Source organism: Amblyomma maculatum, chromosome 7 (assembly GCF_055883805.1).
Source record: "Amblyomma maculatum isolate TAMU_Amacu chromosome 7, ASM5588380v1, whole genome shotgun sequence".
NCBI classification, from domain to species: domain Eukaryota; kingdom Metazoa; phylum Arthropoda; class Arachnida; order Ixodida; family Ixodidae; genus Amblyomma; species Amblyomma maculatum.
Genome location: NC_139350.1, coordinates 72551187 through 72578327, shown reverse-complemented (window position 1 = coordinate 72578327; position 27141 = coordinate 72551187). Strand labels below are relative to the sequence as shown.

At 43.3% G+C, this 27141-nt stretch overlaps 1 protein-coding gene across 1 annotated transcript in view; it reads right to left on the bottom strand.

Moving 5' to 3' along the window:
- LOC146183621 (cytochrome P450 4C1-like) overlaps window positions 1–26842 on the bottom strand; it is a 36458-nt gene extending 9616 nt beyond the window's left edge. Inside the window, exons 1-6 of the mRNA XM_084608729.1 lie at window positions 26400–26842; window positions 21079–21188; window positions 9857–9945; window positions 6853–7052; window positions 5859–5931; window positions 1109–1235 (exon numbers count right to left, since the gene is read on the bottom strand). Coding sequence (XP_084464855.1) covers window positions 1109–1235; window positions 5859–5931; window positions 6853–7052; window positions 9857–9945; window positions 21079–21188; window positions 26400–26652 — 852 coding nt within the window. The 5' untranslated portion in view covers window positions 26653–26842. The remainder of the gene's footprint in view (window positions 1–1108; window positions 1236–5858; window positions 5932–6852; window positions 7053–9856; window positions 9946–21078; window positions 21189–26399) is intronic.
- Window positions 26843–27141: the final 299 nt, after the last annotated feature.

Genomic DNA, 27141 nt, shown 5'->3' with positions numbered 1-27141 from the left:
CATAAATTTCGAAAACTCGACGACTGCTAGTTCACGTAGCGCGGAGCACCACTCGAACTCGACGACTGCATGGTATCTCTGACAGCGATGTCACCGTTTCATTATAAAACGTTTTGTTTGGTCCACAACACCGACGCCACTGTAAACTAACAATGCTGCAGAATGCCAATGGTCAATGAAACTGATGAAATTATTGACGAGTGTTTCTATCCGGCTATTTTTTATTTTGTTTGGTGATCAATGGGAAATGAATCGGCAACCATTTAATTTCTTAAAACATTTATTACACAATTCAAGAAATGATGATAGATGCGGCCGTTTGGACCAGAACCCATGACTTCCGAATTCGCGGGTTCTGGTCCACAGCCGCATTGTAATTACTTATTTCCACTGTAATCTATAGTTGTTTAGTCACAAAATGATTGCACATTCCTTTACCACTATTCTATGGCCGAAAGCAAAAAAATAATACTAATCCGGTATGCTGTACTTTTGTGGGTTATTATTGTGGTCCTTCACAAGTGTGCTATAATTAACTAGCATCACATTTCCTTTGTCTGCTAAATAACTTTGCCGTAGCTGGGTAACTATTATTGTACGAAATTCTTATTTATCTCAGTTTTCTTATGTCTTGATGATTCTTTTATAAATACTGCTTATGACGTGCATACGTGGTTATACACCGTAACGGTATTCGTAGCCTAGCGGCGGCAAAAAAATTCGGTACTTGTCTGTACCTGAATACATACCTAACTTTGCAATCCTTAAAGAAAAACATTGGTACGCATTTCGTGGATAGTGAGTAGTCTTTAAAATGTTTAGGGAAATGAGGAGGGGAAGATGATATGAAAGTCTGGAAACGTGGAGTTACTGTAGCTGAAGAGAAGAATGCAGGTCGGTAAACAGCTTCTCCAAGCGTTAGTTTGGAATCAATATTAACACGGCCTCGCTTAGTCACGATAAAGTACATTACAGCTTCTGCGTTCTGCTTCCTTGCTGCCTCTGGTAGATCAAGACTGCTTAATTTAATTGGTTCACAGGAAGGGAAAGGCGCAGTATCTGTCACACTTGTTTCTATGCACAATTGCGTTCCTGGTTTCCCACTTACGCCGAGGGTGTACTTTTCCATTTCCCGAATGGACTGGTGGTACAGCCGCCCTTCGAGGGTCCTGTCGTAAAGGGAGTCGGGCCACATCCAGGGACGGAAGACACGTACGCCGATCAGGAACATCAACCTGCATTGGTGCAGAAACGAGAACTAAACAGCGTGTTCGATACAGGCGTCCAAAAAGTTTCGAGGAAACGACTCATCGAAGCGGAGAAAAGCCTTAATACGCTTAGTAAAATGTGAATTGGCGGCGATTCGAATGGGAAACTTTGCTCAATATTTTGTTTTCGCTATAAAGCTGACGACTGACGCACTAACGCGATTCAAAATGTGAAATGGCATGAATAAAAAAAAAGTAGAACACGAAGTGTAATTAATGGCGCTGACGAGAAGCAAGAAACAAAAGCGGATGCCTAAGTGCGATTTGAATGTGTTTAAATTTTTTAGTATAGTTGCATCCCTAGGAAGCTTAAATTGCAGCTTCCAAATTAGCGCAACAGCTACTGTTGGTAGCAAATGTGGCGTACACCTCTCGAAGTTCTTCTGACAGGCCTGTTTGTGGCAGCCGTAGAAGCGCACCTCTCTTTCCAGTTGCACAAAGCGGCCGCCACATTTCGTCACAAGTAAGGCTCTAGACAATCTGCCACGCCCTCCCTTATTCACGGTCATAACTAGCATGACTAAGAGGCGGAGATATTACCACTGGGTCTCAGAGGAAGTTTAGACATCCGTGGGCCTGCTGCTGGACCAAAAAAAAAAAAAAACGCCAATGGGCGCAACGCTAGCAGCTATTTACGCAACAAGCTGTCCTATATACCGTTTTATCATTCCGACAGTTGCAATGTCCCTGAACATGCGATACTTGAAAATCAAGCTGTCAGAACCACCAAATATAAATGCGAAGCGAGCCCCATAGATGGAGTGCCTTTTGAAGATGAAACCAAACTATACACGACATCACTTCCGCACCTCACATTTTTAAGCTCGTGACAAAATTTAAACGCGCTTTCCACTTGAGGGGTTACATTCGTGCTGCACTACCACTGGCGCCAGGTACACCGCTTCTGTTACGTGTGTAAATAATACTTTTCCCTAAGACCCACGATGTATAATGATCTCGCGTAGGCGCCTATGGCCCCACTTCTATTCCCCAAGGACCAAAAAACGCTTTTATTTACATGAGATAGCCCGTTCGAAATGCATTAATAGCAGAGAAAAAGGTCACACATTTGCTTAAACAAGACGGTGATTCTAAACGCGAATGTGGTTGCTCTTCTAGTTTTCTAATCATTCAGCCCTACCATTACATCAATATATCACACTGATCAACGCGAAAATCCCCTGTGCTTTTCCTGGGAGTTAGTTTCATTTGTAACATAACGGTCCCCTCATTCCCTTTACTTCCTTGCTGAGCAACTTGACCAGGGTCTCGATTCTGACAGTCTTACGATGGTTACTGCATACTTCCCACGCTTCATGTTAGATCCCTTTGCACGTGACACTTGCGGTGACATGAGACGTATCACGTCCGCCGCTATGGGGGGAGGCGACGTTGGTTAACACTTTCAAGGATCAATTACAGCTACAGTAGAAGATTGAACAGCCGTAGCCGTAGCTCGATTGGTAAATCACCGGACCCAAAATTCAGGGTTCGTGGGTTGGGGTCCCCCCGGTGGCATGTGGTTTCTTATTATCTTATTCTCTAATCAACTATCTCCCCAATTATGCAATTTCTTTCGCATTGATCAATAAATAATAAAAACCCTTACACTTCTCTTGCAGCCAGTGACTGTTGGCTCCATTAACGCCCGGTTCTTAGGACGGAGAACGTGAAGTATGGGATAGCAACAGCGCTCGAAGGCAGCGAGCCACAAATTGAGCAATATTGCACGTGCTATGCACACATGGTGCGTCTACATACTTCGCAGGTTGAACGCCTTCACCGTGAATACTCTTTACGCACAGAGGAGCAGCGAAGCTTCGGCTACAGCACTGACGGGATGCTCTTCTCGCATGCACTGTGCTTTTGAGGAGAGCGCGGAAGGCAAATCACAAGCTTCAGATTGTCGACTGAGTCTTTGTTAACTCGTAATCTGAAAGCGAGTTAGAGGTCAGCCGGTTAGATGTGCATGTCATTGGAAGCTGGCTTTTACATAATGTATATTTTTCAATTCAAACACATCGCACGCACCCACACAGCTGAAATGAAACTATGGTTTTGATTTATTCAAATCTTATCTTCTTCACTTTCCTTCACTGTTCCCAAACTAAGTTTTTAGGTCTCTAATAATTATCGTTATGTGCCAAAAAATTACAAGGGTTCAACGCTTCTGAACCAAATATTGAGTGAAAGCATTAGCTGCGGGTGACCGAGCGTTCTTCTTTTCTTTTTCTTCTTCCTCAGCCCACATGTAATGCCACGGCCGCTTTAACCAAGCCGTATGAACGTGCCTTAGTGGCCTGTAATGGTAACGGAAATGCCAGGGTCCTAGCAGGCTGATTCTGACATAACCGTCCCATGTGAAACGAGAGACCCACCCAAGTTGGCAGCTCCTGCCAGTCCATCTCTCGCTTTTGTGTCACATGGGGTGTGACGTCACGCGCTGCGTCGTGGATGCGACCTCGCTGCCCCGATCGCTTAGTTGGTGGCCCAGCTCTCATCCTAGTGTCACGTGGGTGCGGCCGTGCTACTTCGACCGCTTGAGTTGGTAGCCGAGCTCTCATCCTAGTGTCACGTGGGTGCGGCCGCGCTACTTCGACCGCTTGAGTTGGTAGCCGAGCTCTCATCCTAGTGTCACGTGGGTGCGGCCGCGCTACTTCGACCGCTTGAGTTGGTAGCCGAGCTCTCATCCTAGTGTCCCGTGGGGTGTGACGTCACAGCGTCACGTGGGTGCGGCGGCGCCACGCTGAAGACTCGAAACCTAGAGTAGTATTGCCTTCGAAATAAAACTTGCTATCCCTCTCCACCCTGCTTTCTCCTCGGTGTGTCAAGAAACAATGGAATTATCGAGACAAAACAATGCGCTTTACCGCCATGAACGCTAAATGCATTCAGCGGAGTAACAATGTTCTGTTAATTTTTTTTTGTGAACTATTTTCCCAGTTTATGCGTGGTTCTTGTTTTTCCTACTTTTGTGGGGTTATATGGCAAGAGCGCAGGGATTACAGGCAGGTGTGAGAACAAAGATATTAGAGATATCATCGCACTTACTGTTGCTCTTCGCGGCTCACGGTCTTTTTATGTGGTTATTGTCGCCGCTGCGCAATAAGGGGGCGAATCTTAATCACAATAATTAATTTATATGCATATAATTGCTGCCGCTGTTGCCGGCAAAAAGTGGCTGCCATTCATTTTGAAATACTCGCTTCCCTCTCCGCAACAAAGGTTACCTTGAACTGGGTATTATAGGACGCAAAAAGAGATAGCGGATTCGCCAGAACTTTCGGCAGTGGGTGTACTGGGGTGGCACACGAACAACATGGAACTTTGGCTAGTCCTGGCCTTTGCCTTCGGCGCTACAGCCAGCGTGAATTGTTCTAAACATTTTACGCTGGCCGATGACCATTTCACGATGTTGAAATCAAGGTGACTTGAATGGATTCAATATTTCACATATACCCTTTGTTTACATCAAAGAGAGTAAACAGTTTATTACAGTTAACTCTATCTGAAATTTAACTGAGGAAAGTGACAAATTATAGGTGCAGAAAAGGAACTGAGAAATTGCAGAAAAGCAATGAATTATTCTGTTATTTTTCAGCCAGATTTTGTTGTCAAACCATAATTTATTTATTTCACAATACACCAGTGCTGCTTGCTTGGCATTTTGTAAAACGTTAATTCTCGACGGGAAATTCTTTCTCGAAGTTGTCGTCGCTAATATTCCCCTGTTGCTTCGTAAATACACAAGGTTTAACCCTGCGGTTGGCGCATGATAGCCTCAGTTGCTTATGCGCCAGTAAACTCAACACAACAACAACAACGACATAAATACATAAGCAGCTGCACTGAATTCTCTCTCAGCGTTTGTGCTTGAAGGAAGAGCAGTGCTATACCACATGAAAACGTTGCATACCAACTCATAGTGTCACAGTGCTTCAATGGCAGTATATAAGACCCCTGTGAAACGCCGCTCTTAGTCGTTAGCGCTGTCATCAAGGGCTGCGCAAAGGTAAAGTAAAATGAATAAAGAAATCGTCTCTAGGGGATTCTTTCAGAAAAATATTTTTGGTCTGAATTGTGGAACTATAGTGTAAACAAATCAATACGCCACCATCAGCTGTCGCAGCACTTTGCTTTCCCTTCACCAGTCACCACTATTGCCTTTTATCGAGAAATCGTTGCAGTTAGAGCACATGTTCGTCTCCCTCGGAGAGGTGGTCAAAACTTTCAGCATAGTGCTCTAAAAACTGTCTAAAAATGCTAAGCACTTCAAGTAATGGAAATACTACGTGCTAGGTGCCGTGAGAAGCGGGTTGCGACGTCATCAAATAAGACGGGAGCACCTAGAGATCGGGTGTGTCATATTTCTTCGTACTGTACCAGCCATTGGAGACGTCAATGACCCGTTCGTGGTGGAAAAATTATAGTTCGATGCTTCTCCGCAGCCAGCAGTTGTCGCCTGTTAAGAAGGGAACACACCTGCTAATTACCAGCAATCGATTGCCGGAGGAAGTTAAATTAGCCAGGACATTCTCGTTTCAAAGTACAAACGATAATAAACTTAAAATGAAATACAAGTATACTCACATGTTGAAATGATTGGCGAAGCTTGTGTCAGTAGTGTCTATTTGCGAGCGCAAGTCTACTCCCATGAGCACCTCTGTGAAGGAAAAAACGCACATGGGCTTTCAGAGGAAAGATAACAGATTATAATATTATTTTATGTTCAGCAATGTGGAAGCAAAAATTTGCTGTACCTATAAGGAAATATGCGATCATTTTTGCTGTGACGCCCTATTATTAAGAGTGTTAGCAATTTCACCCAAAAACAATGCTGGTTAATAAATTACTTATCAGGAGGTCTCTTTACATGCGCAAAATACCTGAGGTGTTCTAGAAGAGTAGTTGTCGGCAAAGGCATGGAAAAAATGATTTTCCAATGCTCACAAAAACAAAACACACAAGGGAAAGCACATGTACGGAAGCGCTACGCTTCGTTGAACACTGCGTTCATCGCACAGCGTGGGATGTTAATGGCAAGTGCCTTATGGACCGTCGATTAGAATTCTGCCATTGGCTAGGCCATGGCGGCCATTGTACTATTAACTGGCAAAATTCGGCTCAAATATAAATGATGCCTTTCAGAAGATCTCTTCAATATGAGTGCGGTTCCCTATCTGTCAGGGCTCTTTGCTTCGGCTTTTGTAGCTTTGCTACTGCCTCATCTCTTCTATAAACCACATAGCGCTGGACCGCAGCTCACTCAAGGTAATTTATATTGTCAAAGAAGCTTCATGAGCATCACGCCGTTGCCCTGATTCTTTGGAGTCTTCTTTTTAGTATCCTGAGGACATATTCTCAGTGACGAAGTCTTATTCTTGAAGAGCATGTAGCATCGGGAAGCATTCGGCTAGCTCCAGTAGATTTAAAGAAAAAAAAATATCTAATAGCTCACTGTCCGCAATGCAGTGGTGTACAATCACAAACGCATCGCGTGAAACAGCAGCTTTGCGGAATTTCACTGCTGTAGTTTGCGCTCTGCTCCGAATTCAGTGAAAAGAGTTTTTTTTTTCTCACTCACTCGTGATGACGTCCAAGGCACAATTCTGGGCAAGGCGGAAAGCCGGTATGGGTTCCCCCGGATGCTTTGCGGTAAGCTTGTCTACCCGCTCCACTAGTAGATTGCCGTTGTAGTTGAAGGTGCTCACGTAGTCCTCGAGGACCTTGAAGTGGAACGCGGGCGTCATCAGGCGCCGCTTGAACCGCCAGCTGTCGCCGACGCTGGAATTAAAGGATCAAGACGGTGAATCATGTGTGTAGGAGGAGCTGTTTTCCGAGAAAGTAAAAACTCATGTGATTTTGCTTTTTGTCGAGTCACCTGATGCTTTCCTAGTAACACCTCACGCTCGTGCCCTACTCTCGAGAAATGGTCAGTCATCTGTCCATTTCCGTGCACTAATGTGGAATTTAAACGATCCAGTCTATTGCTAAGGGGCACATGCATTCTTTAAGAAATTGGTACATAACATAACATGCTTAGGCTGGGCAAAAGTCCTAGCGTTTTTCTTTGAGTCCCTAGTGATGAGTACTCCATCATTATATCCGTCTCAAAAGTACAGATGTCAGAACGTCTACAGCCTTCGTTAAATGTCTAGAGTCCAGGGTGTTTGGTTTCGAGTTACACCATGTGGCTCATTATGCATAGGCAGTGTTCCTAGTCGGACCAAAAGTAAAAAGATTTTGGTGTGGCTCTCTCTCTCTCCAATGAGCAAGACTTCCACGAATGCTAAAGGAACTCCACTACTTAGCTTAAAAGAAGACCCCCTGGGCTCAAACCTTTCGACAAAACTGTACACAGGTCGTGGTTCGTAAATTTAGCACTTGGTCCAGATACACTTATCAGTTATTTATATTTTGTCGGGGCATTAAGAACAAGGTTGCACTTGAGCGGCTTGGATAAAGTTTATTATTTAATTCTACGACCTAGATGCATTTAGCGAAAATGATAAATATTGCACTGCCGGCATATCTATCAAAGCGGGAACTGAAGTAGAAATGGATGTACGGCTCGCAATTTTGCGCGTAGTGGCACTCACACAAGTGACCGCGGCGAAAGTTTTGGAGGGGAGTTCATTACTTCTGAGCCTTGCGGTGCAGCCCTTAACCAGAGCCCCTTAAAGGGTAAAATATCTAAAAAGATGACACAATGGTTCACCTCGAATTGCAGAAATTTGTAGTCCTAAGGGTGCTACAAGCGCCTCACTGCAGAACTAAAAAGGAAGCCGTATGAACTGACAAGTTTTCAACTATGCTCTTGATGCTCTTCACGTCATTTTGTAGCGCGGAATCAGCGCACGGGTACGGACAACTATGGGGAAAAAATAATGAAGCACAATATTTCAGCTTTTACAGTTCATGTCACATGAAACAGGCGACTAATAACGCTTGTATATTTTTGGTGGACGTACGGCTGTGTAGTGTGTTCATGGCCTTTAGTGACTTCATCAGAGAGGTCATATCCGTCAACAATGTTTGTACAATTTGTGTCTCTGGTGTCCGTGAAAAAGAAGTACAGCTGTACTATATGACTCCTATGGAAAAGTGTACGGGCCCATGTGTCCACTTTTAATGCGAAAGCGCCTGTACGTGCACCACGGCCGAGCAAGAATACTGTAAAGCATCGTTGTGCCTGGCTCCTGACTAGCCAGTCATATAATGAAGTTACCGTCCACGTGTGTTGGCACGGCTATACTTCAAACTGTGCTTCCTCATGAAATTGGTTTAACCACGTTAAACCTCAGATAATATTAGTGTAAAAGCAGTTTCACACGATCAAACCCAAGGAAGAACTTTGAGACTTGCATATGCTGAGTACGAACAAAACAATTCTTAATGAAACGGCATAGAAATCAGGAATTCTTTGTGAGAAGCGAGTGCAGATTGTCTTAGCCCGCTACCGCTGATCACCCAGCGTGTTAAACTGCAACGCACTTTTAAACTGTGCATTGTACGTCATCGTCTCCATCAGCTTCCACGTATGCGCAAAAGCTTTCGCATGTCCGACTGTGTTTAAATACGTTAAAAGCCTATCATCTTTTAGTGTACAGCCTCCACTGAGGTAATTTCCACTGTAGAAGAGGTACTACACTTAATCGTTTATGCCTAAAAGGAAGAGGAAAATGCAGTATAGCTGGGTTCGGAGACGCTCATTTGCGAAATTGCAAAGGGAGAGTTTTGACTAACTAAAATGGGTGAATAAGCTCCTGAGATGACGTGCAGCCAGCATGAAAAATTCGCGACTGCCTGTCGTGCTAGTCAAACCTATAAGCACCAAAGAAAAACTAAAGCACCAATGCCTTTGTGCTCACTATACATGCTGTTCAGAGCGTGCTTTACTGAAAAACATTTTTCTGCCGACCGTAGGGATACTCCTGGTCGCTGCGGGGCGAGAATTATGAAAACGATGCTGTGAAGGAAACGATAGCGCTGCGAGGACGCGCATGACAGGGTTTCTAATTCATACGAGACTAGAAAACTTTCAAACTAAGAAACAAAGATAACCAGAAAGTAAATAACGGAGCGCCGTAGCAAACATTGACCGCAGTTTATTAGTATGGCACGCGCGGTTGGCCCCCTTGCCATTGTCGACTTTACTCACGGAGAGCGCTTCGATTGTGCAGCCTAATAGCCAGGCGCGATTTAATTAAGAGAATGCACAGCTTTTCTGGACATCCAGCTCCTAGCACCATCTTCTAGCTGGCATTATCCGACATAAAGTACCTTAAACGTGAAATATTAAAATCATATTTTAACAAAAATATAGTACCTAGAGATTTAGGGATATTAATTAAATGACTCACTTTCCCTCTTCCTTGCAGTTTTAGTTCTATAAAAGGCTTCCTGCTCTGGCTATAGCTAGTGCTGAGTACGATAGAAAAGAAAAGGGGTGAGCTCAGGATTCGAAATGACTTGCTGTGATTTTGAAGGGTCAGCGCTATGGAAAAACACCACGGAAAGGTTCTGGAACAAAAAAGAAGAAACACGCGAACCAGACTTCCTGGGTCACTTCAGGGCCGCCCACTTACGCAGTGAGAATGTTGTGTTCTCCAAGCCACGATGAGATAAAGTTGTACACCAGAGGCTTCCGCAGGTTTGTCTTGCTGGTGAGCAGAGTCTGAAGAGCGCAAAATTTGAAATAATTTATCTAAGTGTAACTCGTGCTCCAGTGTTTACAGCAAAAAAATGGTGTTTATGGAAATGATTAGGGATGTATACGTGGCACGATTTCAATGATCATTTTAAAGAGCCCACAGGAGATATATAATTGTATTGAGGGGAAATAAAAAAAGATGACAGAAGGTGCCGGTCCAAAAGCTCTAGCACATAAAACAGAATCGTTTCTCTACGTTAACTAAACTACAAAATATTTTCTACAAAGAATATATGTACCAAACATAATCTAGGGCTGCTTGGAAAATATATTTCTCGCACGCAAACACTACCTCACAATGAAGGATGCTGCATTTTAACATGGTTCCCTACTAAAAAAACATGGGTGCACGGCATATGGTTTCCAGAACATTTTCACCAAACGTGAACACTGTGGAATGCTTTAAATGACAATGGCACAGCACGAACACTGACACAAATCATCCCCATCTTATTCAACATTTCCTGAAGGCGTTCAATCAGACGGCACGGGGCGACAGTAGAACAAAGTTGGAGCGTTCGAGCAGATTTTCTGCGCTTCTAAAGGCAGTTTAAACAGGCACGACCACACAGTGAACGTTTCACTGCGAAAATGCAACATAACCAGGCTCACAATGCGCCCTGCGTTTATGTACTCTGAAACGCCATCTTTTCTTGGGCAAAAAATGTAGCCTAAAGTTCTTCACATCTTGCTCACATTTTAAGGACTAGTAATCGTCGGCGTTGATTTTGAGCAAGTTGCGCTGGCAGATTGGAGCTGATACAGCCATTTTTTTTATAGCCTGAGAGACCTTAGTGCACATTAATATTGATGTTATCAGTTCGAGTACACCGTCAAAAGTTTGTACAAGTTCGTCCATAATGAAAAAGAACAACGCTTACGCTCAAAATCCAGAGCTTTGTGCTTTATATGCGGTAAAGATTTAATCCCTTTATGTACTAAAGTCAAGCAAATTTATTTATTCAGAAACACGAAAGTGTGCCTCTCATTCATACTTAAGACTATCGTTTCTTGAATGGCGGAAATGTCTTTTTATACATATATGAATTGCCTGTTACAAGTTCTTTAATTATTGAAGGACGTGAAAGGTGAACACAAAGGTTATCAAGCTTAAAGTGATTTTAAGCTTGACGGTGGCATAATTGCTCTACTTAGAGGCTCAGACGTAAACCATGCAGATTACTCACTTTTGGCACAAACGTAGCGTGCTCTGTATACGGCGGATCATCGCATTTACAAAACAATCGATCACAAATAGACTGAGGCAACCCCTAATGAATTCTTTACACGCACTGTCTAATATGTATTACAATTAAACTTGGACAGCAAGTTGAGAATTAGATTTTTTTATGCACCTTGTCTCTTCACTCTGACCCCAAAGCTCTGTTTGCTGTTTGGCTGGTTTGCACTGTCACGACAAAGGTTATCAAGCTTAAACCGATTTTAAGCTTGACGGTGGCATAATTGCTCTACTCAGAGGCTCAGACGTAAACCATGCAGCTTACTCACATTTGGCACAAACGTAGCGTGCTCTGTATACGGCGGATCATCGCATTTACAAAACAATCGATCACAAATAAACTGAGGCAACCCCTAATGAATTCTTTAAACGCACTGTCTAATATGTATTACAATTAAACTTGGACAGCAAGTTCAGAATTAGATTTTTTTATGCACCTTGCCTCTTCACTCTGACCCCAAAGCTCTGTTTGCTGTTTGGCTGGTTTGCACTGTCACGACAAAGGTTATCAAGCTTAAAGCGATTTTAAGCTTGACGGTGGCATAATTGCTCTACTTAGAGGCTCAGACGTAAACCATGCAGATTACTCACTTTTGGCACAAACGTAGCGTGCTCTGTATACGGCGGATCATCGCATTTACAAAACAATCGATCACAAATAGACTGAGGCAACCCCTAATGAATTCTTTAAACGCACTGTGTAAAATGTATTACAATTAAACTTGGGCAGCAAGTTGAGAATTAGATTTTTTTATGCACCTTGTCTCTTCACTCTGACCCCAAAGCTCTGTTTGCTGTTTGGCTGGTTTGCACTGTCACGACAAAGGTTATCAAGCTTAAAGCGATTTTAAGCTTGACGGTGGCAAAATTGCTCTACTTAGAGGCTAAGAATCGCTTCTGCCCCGCCGGGGTGGTGCAGTGGTAAGACGCCCGACTACTGTGCCGGAGTTCCCGGGATCGAATCCCGGCCTCGGCGGCTGCGTTTCGATGGAGGCGAAACGAAGTGGCGTCCGTGTGCTGTGCGATGTCAGCGCACGTTAAAGATCCCCAGGCGGTCGAAATTACTCCGTAGCCCTCCACTACGGCTCCTCTTTCTCTCTTTCCACTTTCATTCCCACCTCCCTCCCTTCCCTTACGGCGCGGTTCGGGTGTCCACAGAGCAAGTGTGACAGTTACTGCGCCTTTCCCTTCCTGTGAACCAATTTAACTTAACTTAGAGGCTAAGACGTAAACCATGCAGCTTACTCACTTTTGGCACAAACGTAGCGTGCACTGTATACGGCGGATCATCGCATTTACAAAACAATCGATCACAAATAGACTGAGGCAACCCCTAATGAATTCTTTAAACGCACTGTCTAATATGTATTACAATTAAACTTGGACAGCAAGTTGAGAATTAGATTTTTTTATGCACCTTGTCTCTTCACTCTCACCCCAAAGCTCTGTTTGCTGTTTGGCTGGTTTGCACTGTCACGACAAAGGTTATCAAGCTTAAAGCGATTTTAAGCTTGACGGTGGCATAATTGCTCTACTCAGAGGCTCAGACGTAAACCATGCAGTTTACTCACTTTTGGCACAAACGTAGCGTGCTCAGTATACGGCGGATCATCGCATTTACAAAACAATCGATCACAAATAGACTGAGGCAACCCCTAATGAATTCTTTAAACGCACTGTCTAATATGTATTACAATTAAACTTGGACAGCAAGTTGAGAATTAGATTCTTTTATGCACCTTGTCTCTTCACTCTGACCCCAAAGCTCTGTTTGCTGTTTGGCTGGTTTGCACTGTCACGACAAAGGTTATCAAGCTTAAAGCGATTTTAAGCTTGACGGTGGCATAATTGCTCTACTTAGAGGCTCAGACGTAAACCATGCAGCTTACTCACTTTTGGCACAAACGTAGCGTGCTCTGTATACGGCGGATCATCGCATTTACAAAACAATCGATCACAAATAGACTGAGACAACCCCTAATGAATTCTTTAAACGCACTGTCTAATATATATTACAATTAAACTTGGACAGCAAGTTGGGAATTAGATTTTTTTATGCACCTTGTCTCTTCACTCTCACCCCAAAGCTCTGTTTGCTGTTTGGCTGGTTTGCACTGTCACGACAAAGGTTATCAAGGTTAAAGCGATTTTAAGCTTGACGGTGGCATAATTGCTCTACATAGAGGCTCAGACGTAAACCATGCAGTTTACTCACTTTTGGCACAAACGTAGCGTGCTCTGTATACGGCGGATCATCGCATTTACAAAACAATCGATCACAAATAGACTGAGGCAACCCCTAATGAATTCTTTAAACGCACTGTGTAAAATGTATTACAATTAAACTTGGGCAACAAGTTGAGAATTAGATTTTTTTATGCACCTTGTCTCTTCACTCTGACCCCAAAGCTCTGTTTGCTGTTTGGCTGGTTTGCACTGTCACGACAAAGGTTATCAAGCTTAAAGCGATTTTAAGCTTGACGGTGGCATAATTGCTCTACTTAGAGGCTAAGACGTAAACCATGCAGTTTACTCACTTTTGGCACAAACGTAGCGTGCTCTGTATACGGCGGATCATCGCATTTACAAAACAATCGATCACAAATAGACTGAGGCAACCCCTAATGAATTCTTTAAACGCACTGTCTAATATGTATTACAATTAAACTTGGACAGCAAGTTGAGAATTAGATTTTTTATGCACCTTGTCTCTTCACTCTGACCGCAAAGCTCTGTTTGCTGTTTGGCTGGTTTGCACTGTCACGACAAAGGTTATCAAGCTTAAAGCGATTTTAAGCTTGACGGTGGCATAATTGCTCTACTTAGAGGCTCAGACGTAAACCATGCAGATTACTCACTTTTGGCACAAACGTAGCGTGCTCTGTATACGGCGGATCATCGCATTTACAAAACAATCGATCACAAATAGACTGAGGCAACCCCTAATGAATTCTTTAAACGCACTGTGTAAAATGTATTACAATTAAACTTGGGCAGCAAGTTGAGAATTAGATTTTTTTATGCACCTTGTCTCTTCACTGTGACCCCAAAGCTCTGTTTGCTGTTTGGCTGGTTTGCACTGTCACGACAAAGGTTATCAAGCTTAAAGCGATTTTAAGCTTGACGGTGGCAAAATTGCTCTACTTAGAGGCTAAGAATCGCTTCTGCCCCGCCGGGGTGGTGCAGTGGTAAGACGCCCGACTACTGTGCCGGAGTTCCCGGGATCGAATCCCGGCCTCGGCGGCTGCGTTTCGATGGAGGCGAAACGAAGTGGCGTCCGTGTGCTGTGCGATGTCAGCGCACGTTAAAGATCCCCAGGCGGTCGAAATTACTCCGTAGCCCTCCACTACGGCTCCTCTTTCTCTCTTTCCACTTTCATTCCCACCTCCCTCCCTTCCCTTACGGCGCGGGTCGGGTGTCCACAGAGCAAGTGTGACAGTTACTGCGCCTTTCCCTTCCTGTGAACCAATTTAACTTAACTTAGAGGCTAAGACGTAAACCATGCAGCTTACTCACTTTTGGCACAAACGTAGCGTGCTCTGTATACGGCGGATCATCGCATTTACAAAACAATCGATCACAAATAGACTGAGGCAACCCCTAATGAATTCTTTAAACGCTCTGTCTAATATGTATTACAATTAAACTTGGACAGCAAGTTGAGAATTAGATTTTTTTATGCACCTTGTCTCTCCACTCTGACCCCAAAGCTCTGTTTGCTGTTTGGCTGGTTTGCACTGTCACGACAAAGGTTATCAAGCTTAAAGCGATTTTAAGCTTGACGGTGGCATAATTGCTCTACTCAGAGGCTCAGACGTAAACCATGCAGTTTACTCACTTTTGGCACAAACGTAGCGTGCTCAGTATACGGCGGATCATCGCATTTACAAAACAATCGATCACAAATAGACTGAGGCAACCCCTAATGAATTCTTTAAACGCACTGTCTAATATGTATTACAATTAAACTTGGACAGCAAGTTGAGAATTAGATTCTTTTATGCACCTTGTCTCTTCACTCTGACCCCAAAGCTCTGTTTGCTATTTGGCTAGTTTGCACTGTCACGACAAAGGTTATCAAGCTTAAAGCGATTTTAAGCTTGACGGTGGCATAATTGCTCTACTTAGAGGCTCAGACGTAAACCATGCAGCTTACTCACTTTTGGCACAAACGTAGCGTGCTCTGTATACGGCGGATCATCGCATTTACAAAACAATCGATCACAAATAGACTGAGACAACCCCTAATGAATTCTTTAAACGCACTGTCTAATATATATTACAATTAAACTTGGACAGCAAGTTGAGAATTAGATTTTTTTATGCACCTTGTCTCTTCACTCTGACCCCAAAGCTCTGTTTGCTGTTTGGCTGGTTTGCGCTGTCACGACAATGGTTATCAAGCTTAAAGCGATTTTAAGCTTGACGGTGGCATAATTGCTCTACTCAGAGGCTCAGACGTAAACCATGCAGTTTACTCACTTTTGGCACAAACGTAGCGTGCTCTGTATACGGCGGATCATCGCATTTACAAAACAATCGATCACAAATAGACTGAGGCAACCCCTAATTCTTTAAACGCACTGTCTAATATGTATTACAATTAAACTTGGACAGCAAGTTGAGAATTAGATTCTCTTATGCACCTTGTCTCTTCACTCTGACCCCAAAGCTCTGTTTGCTGTTTGGCTGGTTTGCACTGTCACGACAAAGGTTATCAAGGTTAAAGCGATTTTAAGCTTGACGGTGGCATAATTGCTCTACTTAGAGGCTCAGACGTAAACCATGCAGCTTACTCACTTTTGGCACAAACGTAGCGTGCTCTGTATACGGCGGATCATCGCATTTACAAAACAATCGATCACAAATAGACTGAGGCAACCCCTAATGAATTCTTTAAACGCACTGTCTAATATGTATTACAATTAAACTTGGACAGCAAGTTGAGAATTAGATTCTCTTATGCACCTTGTCTCTTCACTCTGACCCCAAAGCTCTGTTTGCTTTTTGGCTGGTTTGCACTGTCACGACACAGGTTATCAAGGTTAAAGCGATTTTAAGCTTGACGGTGGCATAATTGCTCTACTTAGAGGCTCAGACGTAAACCATGCAGCTTACTCACTTTTGGCACAAACGTAGCGTGCTCTGTATACGGCGGATCATCGCATTTACAAAACAATCGATCACAAATAGACTGAGGCAACCCCTAATGAATTCTTTAAACGCACTGTCTAATATGTATTACAATTAAACTTGGACAGCAAGTTGAGAATTAGATTCTCTTATGCACCTTGTCTCTTCACTCTGACCCCAAAGCTCTGTTTGCTGTTTGGCTGGTTTGCACTGTCACGACAAAGGTTATCAAGCTTAAAGCAATTTTAAGCTTGACGGTGGCATAATTGTTCTACTTAGAGGCTCAGACGTAAACCATGCAGCTTACTCACTTTTGGCACAAACGTAGCGTGCTCTGTATACGGCGGATCATCGCATTTACAAAACAATCGATCACAAATAGACTGAGGCAACCCCTAATGAATTCTTTAAACGCACTGTCTAATATGTATTACAATTAAACTTGGACAGCAAGTTGAGAATTAGATTTTTTTATGCACCTTGTCTCTTCACTCTGACCCCAAAGCTCTGTTTGCTGTTTGGCTGGTTTGCACTGTCACGACAAAGGTTATCAAGCTTAAAGCGATTTTAAGCTTGACGATGGCATAATTGCTCTACTTAGAGGCTCAGACGTAAACCATGCAGCTTACTCACTTTTGGCACAAACGTAGCGTGCTCTGTATACGGCGGATCATCGCATTTACAAAGCAATCGATTACAAATAGACTGAGGCAACCCCTAATGAATTCTTTAAACGCACTGTCTAAAATGTAATAATATTAAACTTGGACAGCAAGTTGAGAATTAGATTTTTTTATGCACCTTGTCTCTTCACTCTTACCCCAAAGCTCTGTTTGCTGTTTTGCTGGTTTGCACTGTCACGACAAAGGTTATCAAGCTTAAAGCGATTTTAAGCTTGACGGTGGCATAATTGCTCTACTTAGAGGCTCAGACGTAAACCATGCAGCTTACTTACTTTTGGCACAAACGTAGCGTGCTCTGTATACGGCGGATCATCGCATTTACAAAACAATCGATCAGAAATAGACTGAGGCAACCCCTAATGAATTCTTTAAACGCACTGTCTAAAATGTATTACAATTAAACTTGGACAGCAAGTTGAGAATTAGATTTTTTTATGCACCTTGTCTCTTCACTCTGACCCCAAAGCTCTGTTTGCTGTTTGGCTGGTTTGCACTGTCACGACAAAGGTTATCAAGCTTAAAGCGATTTTAAGCTTGACGGTGGCATAATTGCTCTACTTAGAGGCTCAGACGTAAACCATGCAGCTTACTCACTTTTGGCACAAACGTAGCGTGCTCTGTATACGGCGGATCATCGCATTTACAAAACAATCGATCACAAATAGACTGAGGCAACCCCTAATGAATTCTTTAAACGCACTGTCTAATATGTATTACAATTAAACTTGGACAGCAAGTTGAGAATTAGATTCTCTTATGCACCTTGTCTCTTCACTCTGACCCCAAAGCTCTGTTTGCTTTTTGGCTGGTTTGCACTGTCACGACACAGGTTATCAAGGTTAAAGCGATTTTAAGCTTGACGGTGGCATAATTGCTCTACTTAGAGGCTCAGACGTAAACCATGCAGCTTACTCACTTTTGGCACAAACGTAGCGTGCTCTGTATACGGCGGATCATCGCATTTACAAAACAATCGATCACAAATAGACTGAGGCAACCCCTAATGAATTCTTTAAACGCACTGTCTAATATGTATTACAATTAAACTTGGACAGCAAGTTGAGAATTAGATTCTCTTATGCACCTTGTCTCTTCACTCTGACCCCAAAGCTCTGTTTGCTGTTTGGCTGGTTTGCACTGTCACGACAAAGGTTATCAAGCTTAAAGCAATTTTAAGCTTGACGGTGGCATAATTGTTCTACTTAGAGGCTCAGACGTAAACCATGCAGCTTACTCACTTTTGGCACAAACGTAGCGTGCTCTGTATACGGCGGATCATCGCATTTACAAAACAATCGATCACAAATAGACTGAGGCAACCCCTAATGAATTCTTTAAACGCACTGTCTAATATGTATTACAATTAAACTTGGACAGCAAGTTGAGAATTAGATTTTTTTATGCACCTTGTCTCTTCACTCTGACCCCAAAGCTCTGTTTGCTGTTTGGCTGGTTTGCACTGTCACGACAAAGGTTATCAAGCTTAAAGCGATTTTAAGCTTGACGATGGCATAATTGCTCTACTTAGAGGCTCAGACGTAAACCATGCAGCTTACTCACTTTTGGCACAAACGTAGCGTGCTCTGTATACGGCGGATCATCGCATTTACAAAGCAATCGATTACAAATAGACTGAGGCAACCCCTAATGAATTCTTTAAACGCACTGTCTAAAATGTAATAATATTAAACTTGGACAGCAAGTTGAGAATTAGATTTTTTTATGCACCTTGTCTCTTCACTCTGACCCCAAAGCTCTGTTTGCTGTTTTGCTGGTTTGCACTGTCACGACAAAGGTTATCAAGCTTAAAGCGATTTTAAGCTTGACGGTGGCATAATTGCTCTACTTAGAGGCTCAGACGTAAACCATGCAGCTTACTTACTTTTGGCACAAACGTAGCGTGCTCTGTATACGGCGGATCATCGCATTTACAAAACAATCGATCAGAAATAGACTGAGGCAACCCCTAATGAATTCTTTAAACGCACTGTCTAAAATGTATTACAATTAAACTTGGACAGCAAGTTGAGAATTAGATTTTTTTATGCACCTTGTCTCTTCACTCTGACCCCAAAGCTCTGTTTGCTGTTTGGCTGGTTTGCACTGTCACGACAAAGGTTATCAAGCTTAAAGCGATTTTAAGCTTGACGGTGGCATAATTGCTCTACTTAGAGGCTCAGACGTAAACCATGCAGCTTACTCACTTTTGGCACAAACGTAGCGTGCTCTGTATACGGCGGATCATCGCATTTACAAAGCAATCGATCACAAATAGACTGAGGCAACCCCTTATGAATTCTTTAAACGCACTGTCTAAAATGTATTAATATTAAACTTGGACAGCAAGTTGAGAATTAGATTTTTTTATGCACCTTGTCTCTTCACTCTGACCCCAAAGCTCTGTTTGCTGTTTTGCTGGTTTGCACTGTCACGACAAAGGTTATCAAGCTTAAAGCGATTTTAAGCTTGACGGTGGCATAATTGCTCTACTTAGAGGCTCAGACGTAAACCATGCAGCTTACTTACTTTTGGCACAAACGTAGCGTGCTCTGTATACGGCGGATCATCGCATTTACAAAACAATCGATCAGAAATAGACTGAGGCAACCCCTAATGAATTCTTTAAACGCACTGTCTAATATGTATTACAATTAAACTTGGACAGCAAGTTGAGAATTAGATTTTTTTATGCACCTTGTCTCTTCACTCTGACCCCAAAGCTCTGTTTGCTGTTTGGCTGGTTTGCACTGTCACGACAAAGGTTATCAAGCTTAAAGCGATTTTAAGCTTGACGATGGCATAATTGCTCTACTTAGAGGCTCAGACGTAAACCATGCAGCTTACTCACTTTTGGCACAAACGTAGCGTGCTCTGTATACGGCGGATCATCGCATTTACAAAGCAATCGATTACAAATAGACTGAGGCAACCCCTAATGAATTCTTTAAACGCACTGTCTAAAATGTAATAATATTAAACTTGGACAGCAAGTTGAGAATTAGATTTTTTTATGCACCTTGTCTCTTCACTCTGACCCCAAAGCTCTGTTTGCTGTTTTGCTGGTTTGCACTGTCACGACAAAGGTTATCAAGCTTAAAGCGATTTTAAGCTTGACGGTGGCATAATTGCTCTACTTAGAGGCTCAGACGTAAACCATGCAGCTTACTTACTTTTGGCACAAACGTAGCGTGCTCTGTATACGGCGGATCATCGCATTTACAAAACAATCGATCAGAAATAGACTGAGGCAACCCCTAATGAATTCTTTAAACGCACTGTCTAAAATGTATTACAATTAAACTTGGACAGCAAGTTGAGAATTAGATTTTTTTATGCACCTTGTCTCTTCACTCTGACCCCAAAGCTCTGTTTGCTGTTTGGCTGGTTTGCACTGTCACGACAAAGGTTATCAAGCTTAAAGCGATTTTAAGCTTGACGGTGGCATAATTGCTCTACTTAGAGGCTCAGACGTAAACCATGCAGCTTACTCACTTTTGGCACAAACGTAGCGTGCTCTGTATACGGCGGATCATCGCATTTACAAAGCAATCGATCACAAATAGACTGAGGCAACCCCTTATGAATTCTTTAAACGCACTGTCTAAAATGTATTAATATTAAACTTGGACAGCAAGTTGAGAATTAGATTTTTTTATGCACCTTGTCTCTTCACTCTGACCCCAAAGCTCTGTTTGCTGTTTGGCTGGTTTGCACTGTCACGCGGAAGTCATATGCATTCCATATGAAGATATTGAGCTTTGTTTGCGGGTGTTTTCTTGTTCAGCGCTATCCTTTCGTTCTTTATTTCAATTAGCAGCATACCATGCACACAAATGAAGTTTCGCATACCACAGTAACGAACGTATTGTCGCAGCAAAAAAAAAAAAATAAGCCTGGGTGTCACGCGTCATGTGCAGGAAAACAAAGGACGCAGGTCACTGGTCTCCCAAGCGCGCCTCTTAAATTTCAGCAAGCGTAATTGATGTGGTCGGATTGAAACTATCTAAAGAAAGGCAAAAGAGGTTTTACAGCTTCTCTTACCTGAACAGCATCTGGGGAGTGCAGTACCACAATTGGAGTCATACCGAGGTATGCTTTGAAGGTTTTTCCTCTGTACTGTCCGCATACGTCACAGATGATCTGGAAGAACACTAAAACAACAATGAAAGACGATCACTTTAACATGCATCCAGAATGGTACTGAGATTATGAATGACGCTTTGCCCTTTGTCTTCACGATTTGCCCTGTACACTTAAAGCACGAAAGGGTCATTACATAACTGTTTTTTTTTTTTCACGCATATGAGCGTAACTACAGGGCATTCTTGCACCAGCCCTGAACTTTATCGGTTATTTCAAATGGCTTTATGTTTGATGTATACCGTTCAGATTGAATTTTTTAAGGCTTAAGTGCACCTAAAAAATAATCAGGTGAGTAAAACGAAAGATGAAAATATTAAAGAAAAATACGAGTTTTATCCAAATGCGTTCAAAAAATTGGTTTTTCTTTAGCGTCTATATTTTCTGTGCCACTTTGAATTACCTTCACAGTGACGGGGGGAAAATAGTCCATCCGACAGAAGAGCACCACAGCGAACGAGGCGCGCTTATGTTAACAAGAATTTAAAAAATGGCAAAATATACAAATTGAGCATACACTACATGTGCCTCTAAGCTCATTTTTGGTTGGTTGGTTGGTTGGTTGGTTCATAGGAAGGGAAAGGCGCAGTATCTGTCACACTTGCTCTGTGGACACCTGAACCGCGCCGTAAGGGATGGGATGAAGGTGGGAGTGAAAGTGGAAAGAGAGAAAGCGGAGCCGTAGTGGAGGGCTACGGAGTAATTTCGACCACCTGGGGATCTTTAACGTGCGCTGACATCGCAACAGCACACGGACGCCACTTCGTTTCGCCTCCATCGAAACGCAGCCGCCGTGGTCGGGTTCGAACCCGGGAACTCCGGCACAGTAGTCGGGCGTCTTACCACTGCACCAACCCGGCGGGGCAAGCTCATTTTTAAGTGTTTCATTTTTTTGCTGGGGTGAGAATTGTGAATGTCACCAGAATGAGCCGCAAACTTTTTTTTTTTTTGTTAATGGGCCTAAGTCGAAAAGAAAAAGAAAATTGCACTTAAGTTTGCTTTGAAGGCCACATTACCTTTTTAGTGTCATATAACGTAACCAATCAGTATTTCTTCATAATTCTGTTGCTAGCGCTGCGATGTCTGAACTATGTCATGTCACTGTTGCTGGCTTGGACAGCCTCGTATTACAAATAACGTTTCATGTTTCAGTCGAAGCTAACGCAAACCTATCAAAAATTCAGTAAAATAGAGCTTATAAGTTAGCCTATAAAAAAACAATGATAATTTTCAATTGCCCTCTTGGTGTCGCCGAGAGCAACCCGCTCTTTTGGCGTTGTAAAAGTGTAACTTCCGGTTTTTTGAGCCCCAAAGACTCATCCAACTGCAGATTTATTATTATATCTTCATTGCGGCTTTGGTTAGCACCAAAATATCTCAATTTTAGTCCCATCTTCTTTTTTCTCTAGAGAATTTTGTTGCCTTATCGGTTGAGTTCTTTTCAAACAAAGGTGCATTACATGCAATTCAGGGCGCAATAGCAGCAAAACATGTAGAGTGCCATAAATACAAATATCCTTCAGGGTGTTACGAAGATTTCAACGCTATTACCGGAAGAACGCTGCCCCGAGGAATAAACACACGCAAACAAGCAGGGCGTTTGTGAAAAATAAAGTTAATCTGTGTGTATCCCTCATTTTGTCCTTGTCTTCTTTGCGCTACGTTTCCTAAAATGCATATCTGTCTTCGATTGGGCGGCAGATTCACTTTGTGAAGAAAGAGAGGAGAGCACGAAGAGCATGAGTTGACGAGAGAATTAATGTCATGTTCACTTTTTCTGCCACCCTTGCGCGCTTTTGACAGGCAGCATAGACACAGGCTCTCAATTATTTTTAGCCACCTGCAAGATTACTACTTGGAGCTATTTTCATCACATCGCAGCGGCGCGCCAGCGAAGAATTTTTTACGTTTTGCCTGCGTGAATGCCATGTAATCACTTCCTTTAGGCCATTGTGTTCTGGACGCTTGCCCGATTGCAGGCTAAGAAGTGACTAAAAACACGCCGTGATAAACTATTTGGGAAATTATCATGGTTGTAGTCACGTGAACCTAACCACTCTATTTGGGACACTAAATGTTTACACCGGGCCATTCTCCGGGCCTTCTCACTTCTCTTAATTTGCATAGGAGAGGCTGCGTCGTCCGCACAGTTAGCGGAGAACATTTGTTCATTGTAAGAATAGAACAAGAAATGAAACGATAGCTGTGCATTCGTGTCGTCCGTAGGCGATGTACCGACCATAGCCACCATACAAAATCTGCAATTTGCTCGCAACCATCGTGATTGTCTTAATGCGGTACCAGCGCGCTACAGGTGTGCAATATTCAGCATTATCATCTTATTAGGAAGAGAGACCCCGCCGGGGTGGCGCAGTGGTTACGGCGCTCGACTACTGTTCCCAAGGACGCGGGATCGAATCCCGGCCTCGGCTGCAGCTTTTCGACGGAGGCGAAAAGAAAGGCGCCCGTGTGCTGTGCGATGTCCGTGCACGTTAAAGAACCCCAGGTGGTCGAAATTTCCGGAGTCCTCCACTACGGCGTCTCTCATAGCCTGAGTTGCTTTGGGACGTTAAACCCCACAAACCAACCAACCTTATTAGGAAGAGCGGAATGTGGCGAACAGGCCTCCACTGTAGATATTCGATCAAAGTGCCGCGCCATGCGTCATATTTATTTCTTTTATAATACCTATCCCTGGGTTTGGCTCACGATCAAATATTTTCCGGTGTTTATTCCTAACGTATCTCGATCTGCCTCGTTTTTGACACTCACTGCGCTAAAAAAAGCGAACTAATGGCATTCACTAGTTTCATACTGACAGAAATAGCTCTACGAGGACAGAATTCACGTCCTCAGAAGCTCGTTTGCCTTCTCATCAAACTGAAATTCCTTTAGAAGGAAGAGGACAACACAATCTGAGATACTAGCGCTAGACTACAAAGCATTCGCTTCTCGAATTTTACGTGTTGCCAAGTTTAACTCCCTTCTAGATCTACGCTTGAAACTTGCTAAAGTTTGTAATCACCCACATATGCCTTTTAGTCAAAGGGGGAACAAAATGCTATCTGAAAGTTTGCAAATATGGCAAAGATTGTATCCGCAGTAAAGGTTCCTGAAGTACATATGTAGTCGTTCGTATAAAATTTATTAAGGCGAAAGCCATTATAAGCTCATGAGTGTCCGACCGTGCATGCGTCCGCGAGAAGTGTCACACTTCGCGATATTCTGCGAGATACCGGGAGATTCTGTGAGGAAAAGAAAGGCGCAATATCTGTCACACTTCGACTTCACCAGGCGAATCATTCATACACGAAGCTGACCACGTCGGACGTCCCATCCAGGCGTCCGTGTTGCGCCTTTCATTTGATGCTACCTGGAACGCCGCACCACACAGCATACAAAAGCAGAAGCAGTAATGAAAGCAGGAATCAGCGGCGTTTCAAACAAAGGCTTTCGCCTCATCGCACTTTATATAGTGGTCCAAAGTGCCCCCTAGAATTTTTCGAGTGCGGATATTCTTGTACCAGAGTGGCGCCCGTATTTTTAGCCCATGAAAGCAAGTTTGGGAGGTGATAGAAAGAAAGTAAATGGAGAAGTTAGTAAAATTATCATCATCATCAACAACAACAGCAGCAACAGAAGCAACCTGACTACATCCATTGCTTGGAATACTAGCTGGGAAAGAGGCCTCTCTTTATCCATCGAATCAACCCGGTCTTTTGCTAGCAGCGCTCACCTATTCCACGCAAACGTGCTAATCTAAGCCCACCTAAATTCCTGGCGACCTTTTTCACGTTTAACTTGTTTTAAATGCATTAAAACTGTAAATTGTAGAAAAAAATTCTTGGACATCAGAGCTCTAAAAGATCCATATTCACCGAAAGCGTGAAGAGCCGGTACAAAGGTTTAGCTCTTGAAAGCTTTCCGTGAAGATAGCGAAAAATCGCGACGGCTGAGAAAAAATCAAAAACAAAAAGAGAGGTAGACACGTTCCTAAGCAGCGTGAGCACTGTTTCGATGGAGGTATGAAATTGTGTAACATCTCGGTCAACTCATGCGGACAAGGTGATTAAGCAGGCCGCTCAATAAAACGGCAGTCCAGGCATGTTTTCGCAGAATATCATGGGCATTTAGTGTGGCATTGGGATCAAAAGGGCAGCAATACGCTTTCAACGTATATTTATTTGGTCGCAATTTAGAAGTGAATTGGTACACCTTGAAATCGACTTCATGCGCCTAGCTTCAATTTTTTTCCCACTTATTGTCCCTTACTCTTCTAAACAGCGCCGGACTGACCAAGGCTCCCAGATTACGAACTAGCAGTTGTTAGTGCGGTGTCTGGTAAGGTAACGTGCACCTGAATTCCGTCCTGCCTTTTAAACATCTTGTTCGGGCACATTGGTTTTAGGTTAACATGAACATACCTTCGCCACGTGGAGAGACACCGCCAAAATTACAGGCATAACTGAGGGATCCGCAAGGCGATAGACAACGCTGCTTGCCAAAAACTCGTCGTTTTTTTGTTTTACAAGAACCCTGCTCGGGGGCGTTTATTACTTTACTTTCAGCAGTGCTAATTTGCTGGACGCTAGGACCACACTTGGAAATGCATTTGGCTGTGAAAACTGCTCAGCAGTAATACGTGGTTCACTATATGAGCACTGTAACCAAACATGCATGCATGAAATGCGAATTTTGCAATGAGACGTTTTATATCTCTGCACTTTCGCTATTTGAAAATAGAGTGTCATGTTTTTACAGATATCACCAATCGCGAAAACATACTTTCAGCGAAAAGAAAAAAGAAAGTATTTTAATGAAAGGAAACGTGGAACATGAGCGAAGTTTGAAGCCCAAAGCCTTCAGCGTCGAGGCACGTGGACATCTGCTCTTACGCGGATCACTTTTCGCTTGTGGTCAGCCAAGCGAACAGCCATCTGCGCTTTCTAGGTTCCGAGATAAAACAAATGGCAGTGACGGGAAAACCGGTGTCCTTACGAACTCAGATTACCACCAGTGGCTCTTTTTGATTGCTTGCTTTGATTTCGAACATTCGAATACTGAATGAGACCTGTCCTTCTTCCACTCTCTTTTCCCACACAGGAAAATCAATTTCTTCTCTCCACAATAAATCTGAAAATATCCTCAATTGCCGAAAGAGGGCAAAGAGGCCTTTGCAGTATAGGTCGAACAGAGTGGATAGTGGGGACTGCCAAGCTTACCTGCAGAGGCATCCTTGTACTTAACCTTGCCCGCCCACTTCCAATACACAGACACCGTGCTCCAGAAAGGAATCAGGTCCCATGGACCGGGAACGGGCCTCAGGGCTTTCCACTGATGGAACCAACCGATGGAAGGCCGCACAACGTGAGTCCAGAACAAGTATATTAAGAGAACAAGGATCACTCGCGCGCACAGCACTTGGAATCGAGTGTGCGAAGGGGAGCTGCCGAGGATCAGATCGCTGCCGATCATGGTTCCACTGGAAGGAGTTGCAGCAGATACACACGCAGCAGCCGTGTGGTGAAAGTAAAATATGAGTACAGCGTTGGAAAGACTCCAAGTGTCTCAAGTGAAAAGCACCACCACACTTCTTGTAGACACCTAGCAGCAATGTCTCTGCATTACACACAGCGTGACTTACGGTATTCTTTAGCCTACTTAGACCTGCTCGCCGTATGTTTAGACTGCAGGAACAGAGAATATGCGAGTGTGTAGAGCAGCAATACTCCTGGAGGAAATTCTATGCGATGGGCCGTGCATTCGCCTTAGAGCACATTTATAAAGCTTTACGACAGGCTTGTTATAGCTTTATCGGGGCAACGAGCCATCGAGGGCGAGAGGGGTAGCTTAGGCGTGTTTTACAAGCAATTAAAATCCCTCTACATTACCACGCATATCACACGTTTATTCTCGAGGTTGCCGCTATGAGTGGATCACACAAAGGGGAGGAGTCTTGTTGGC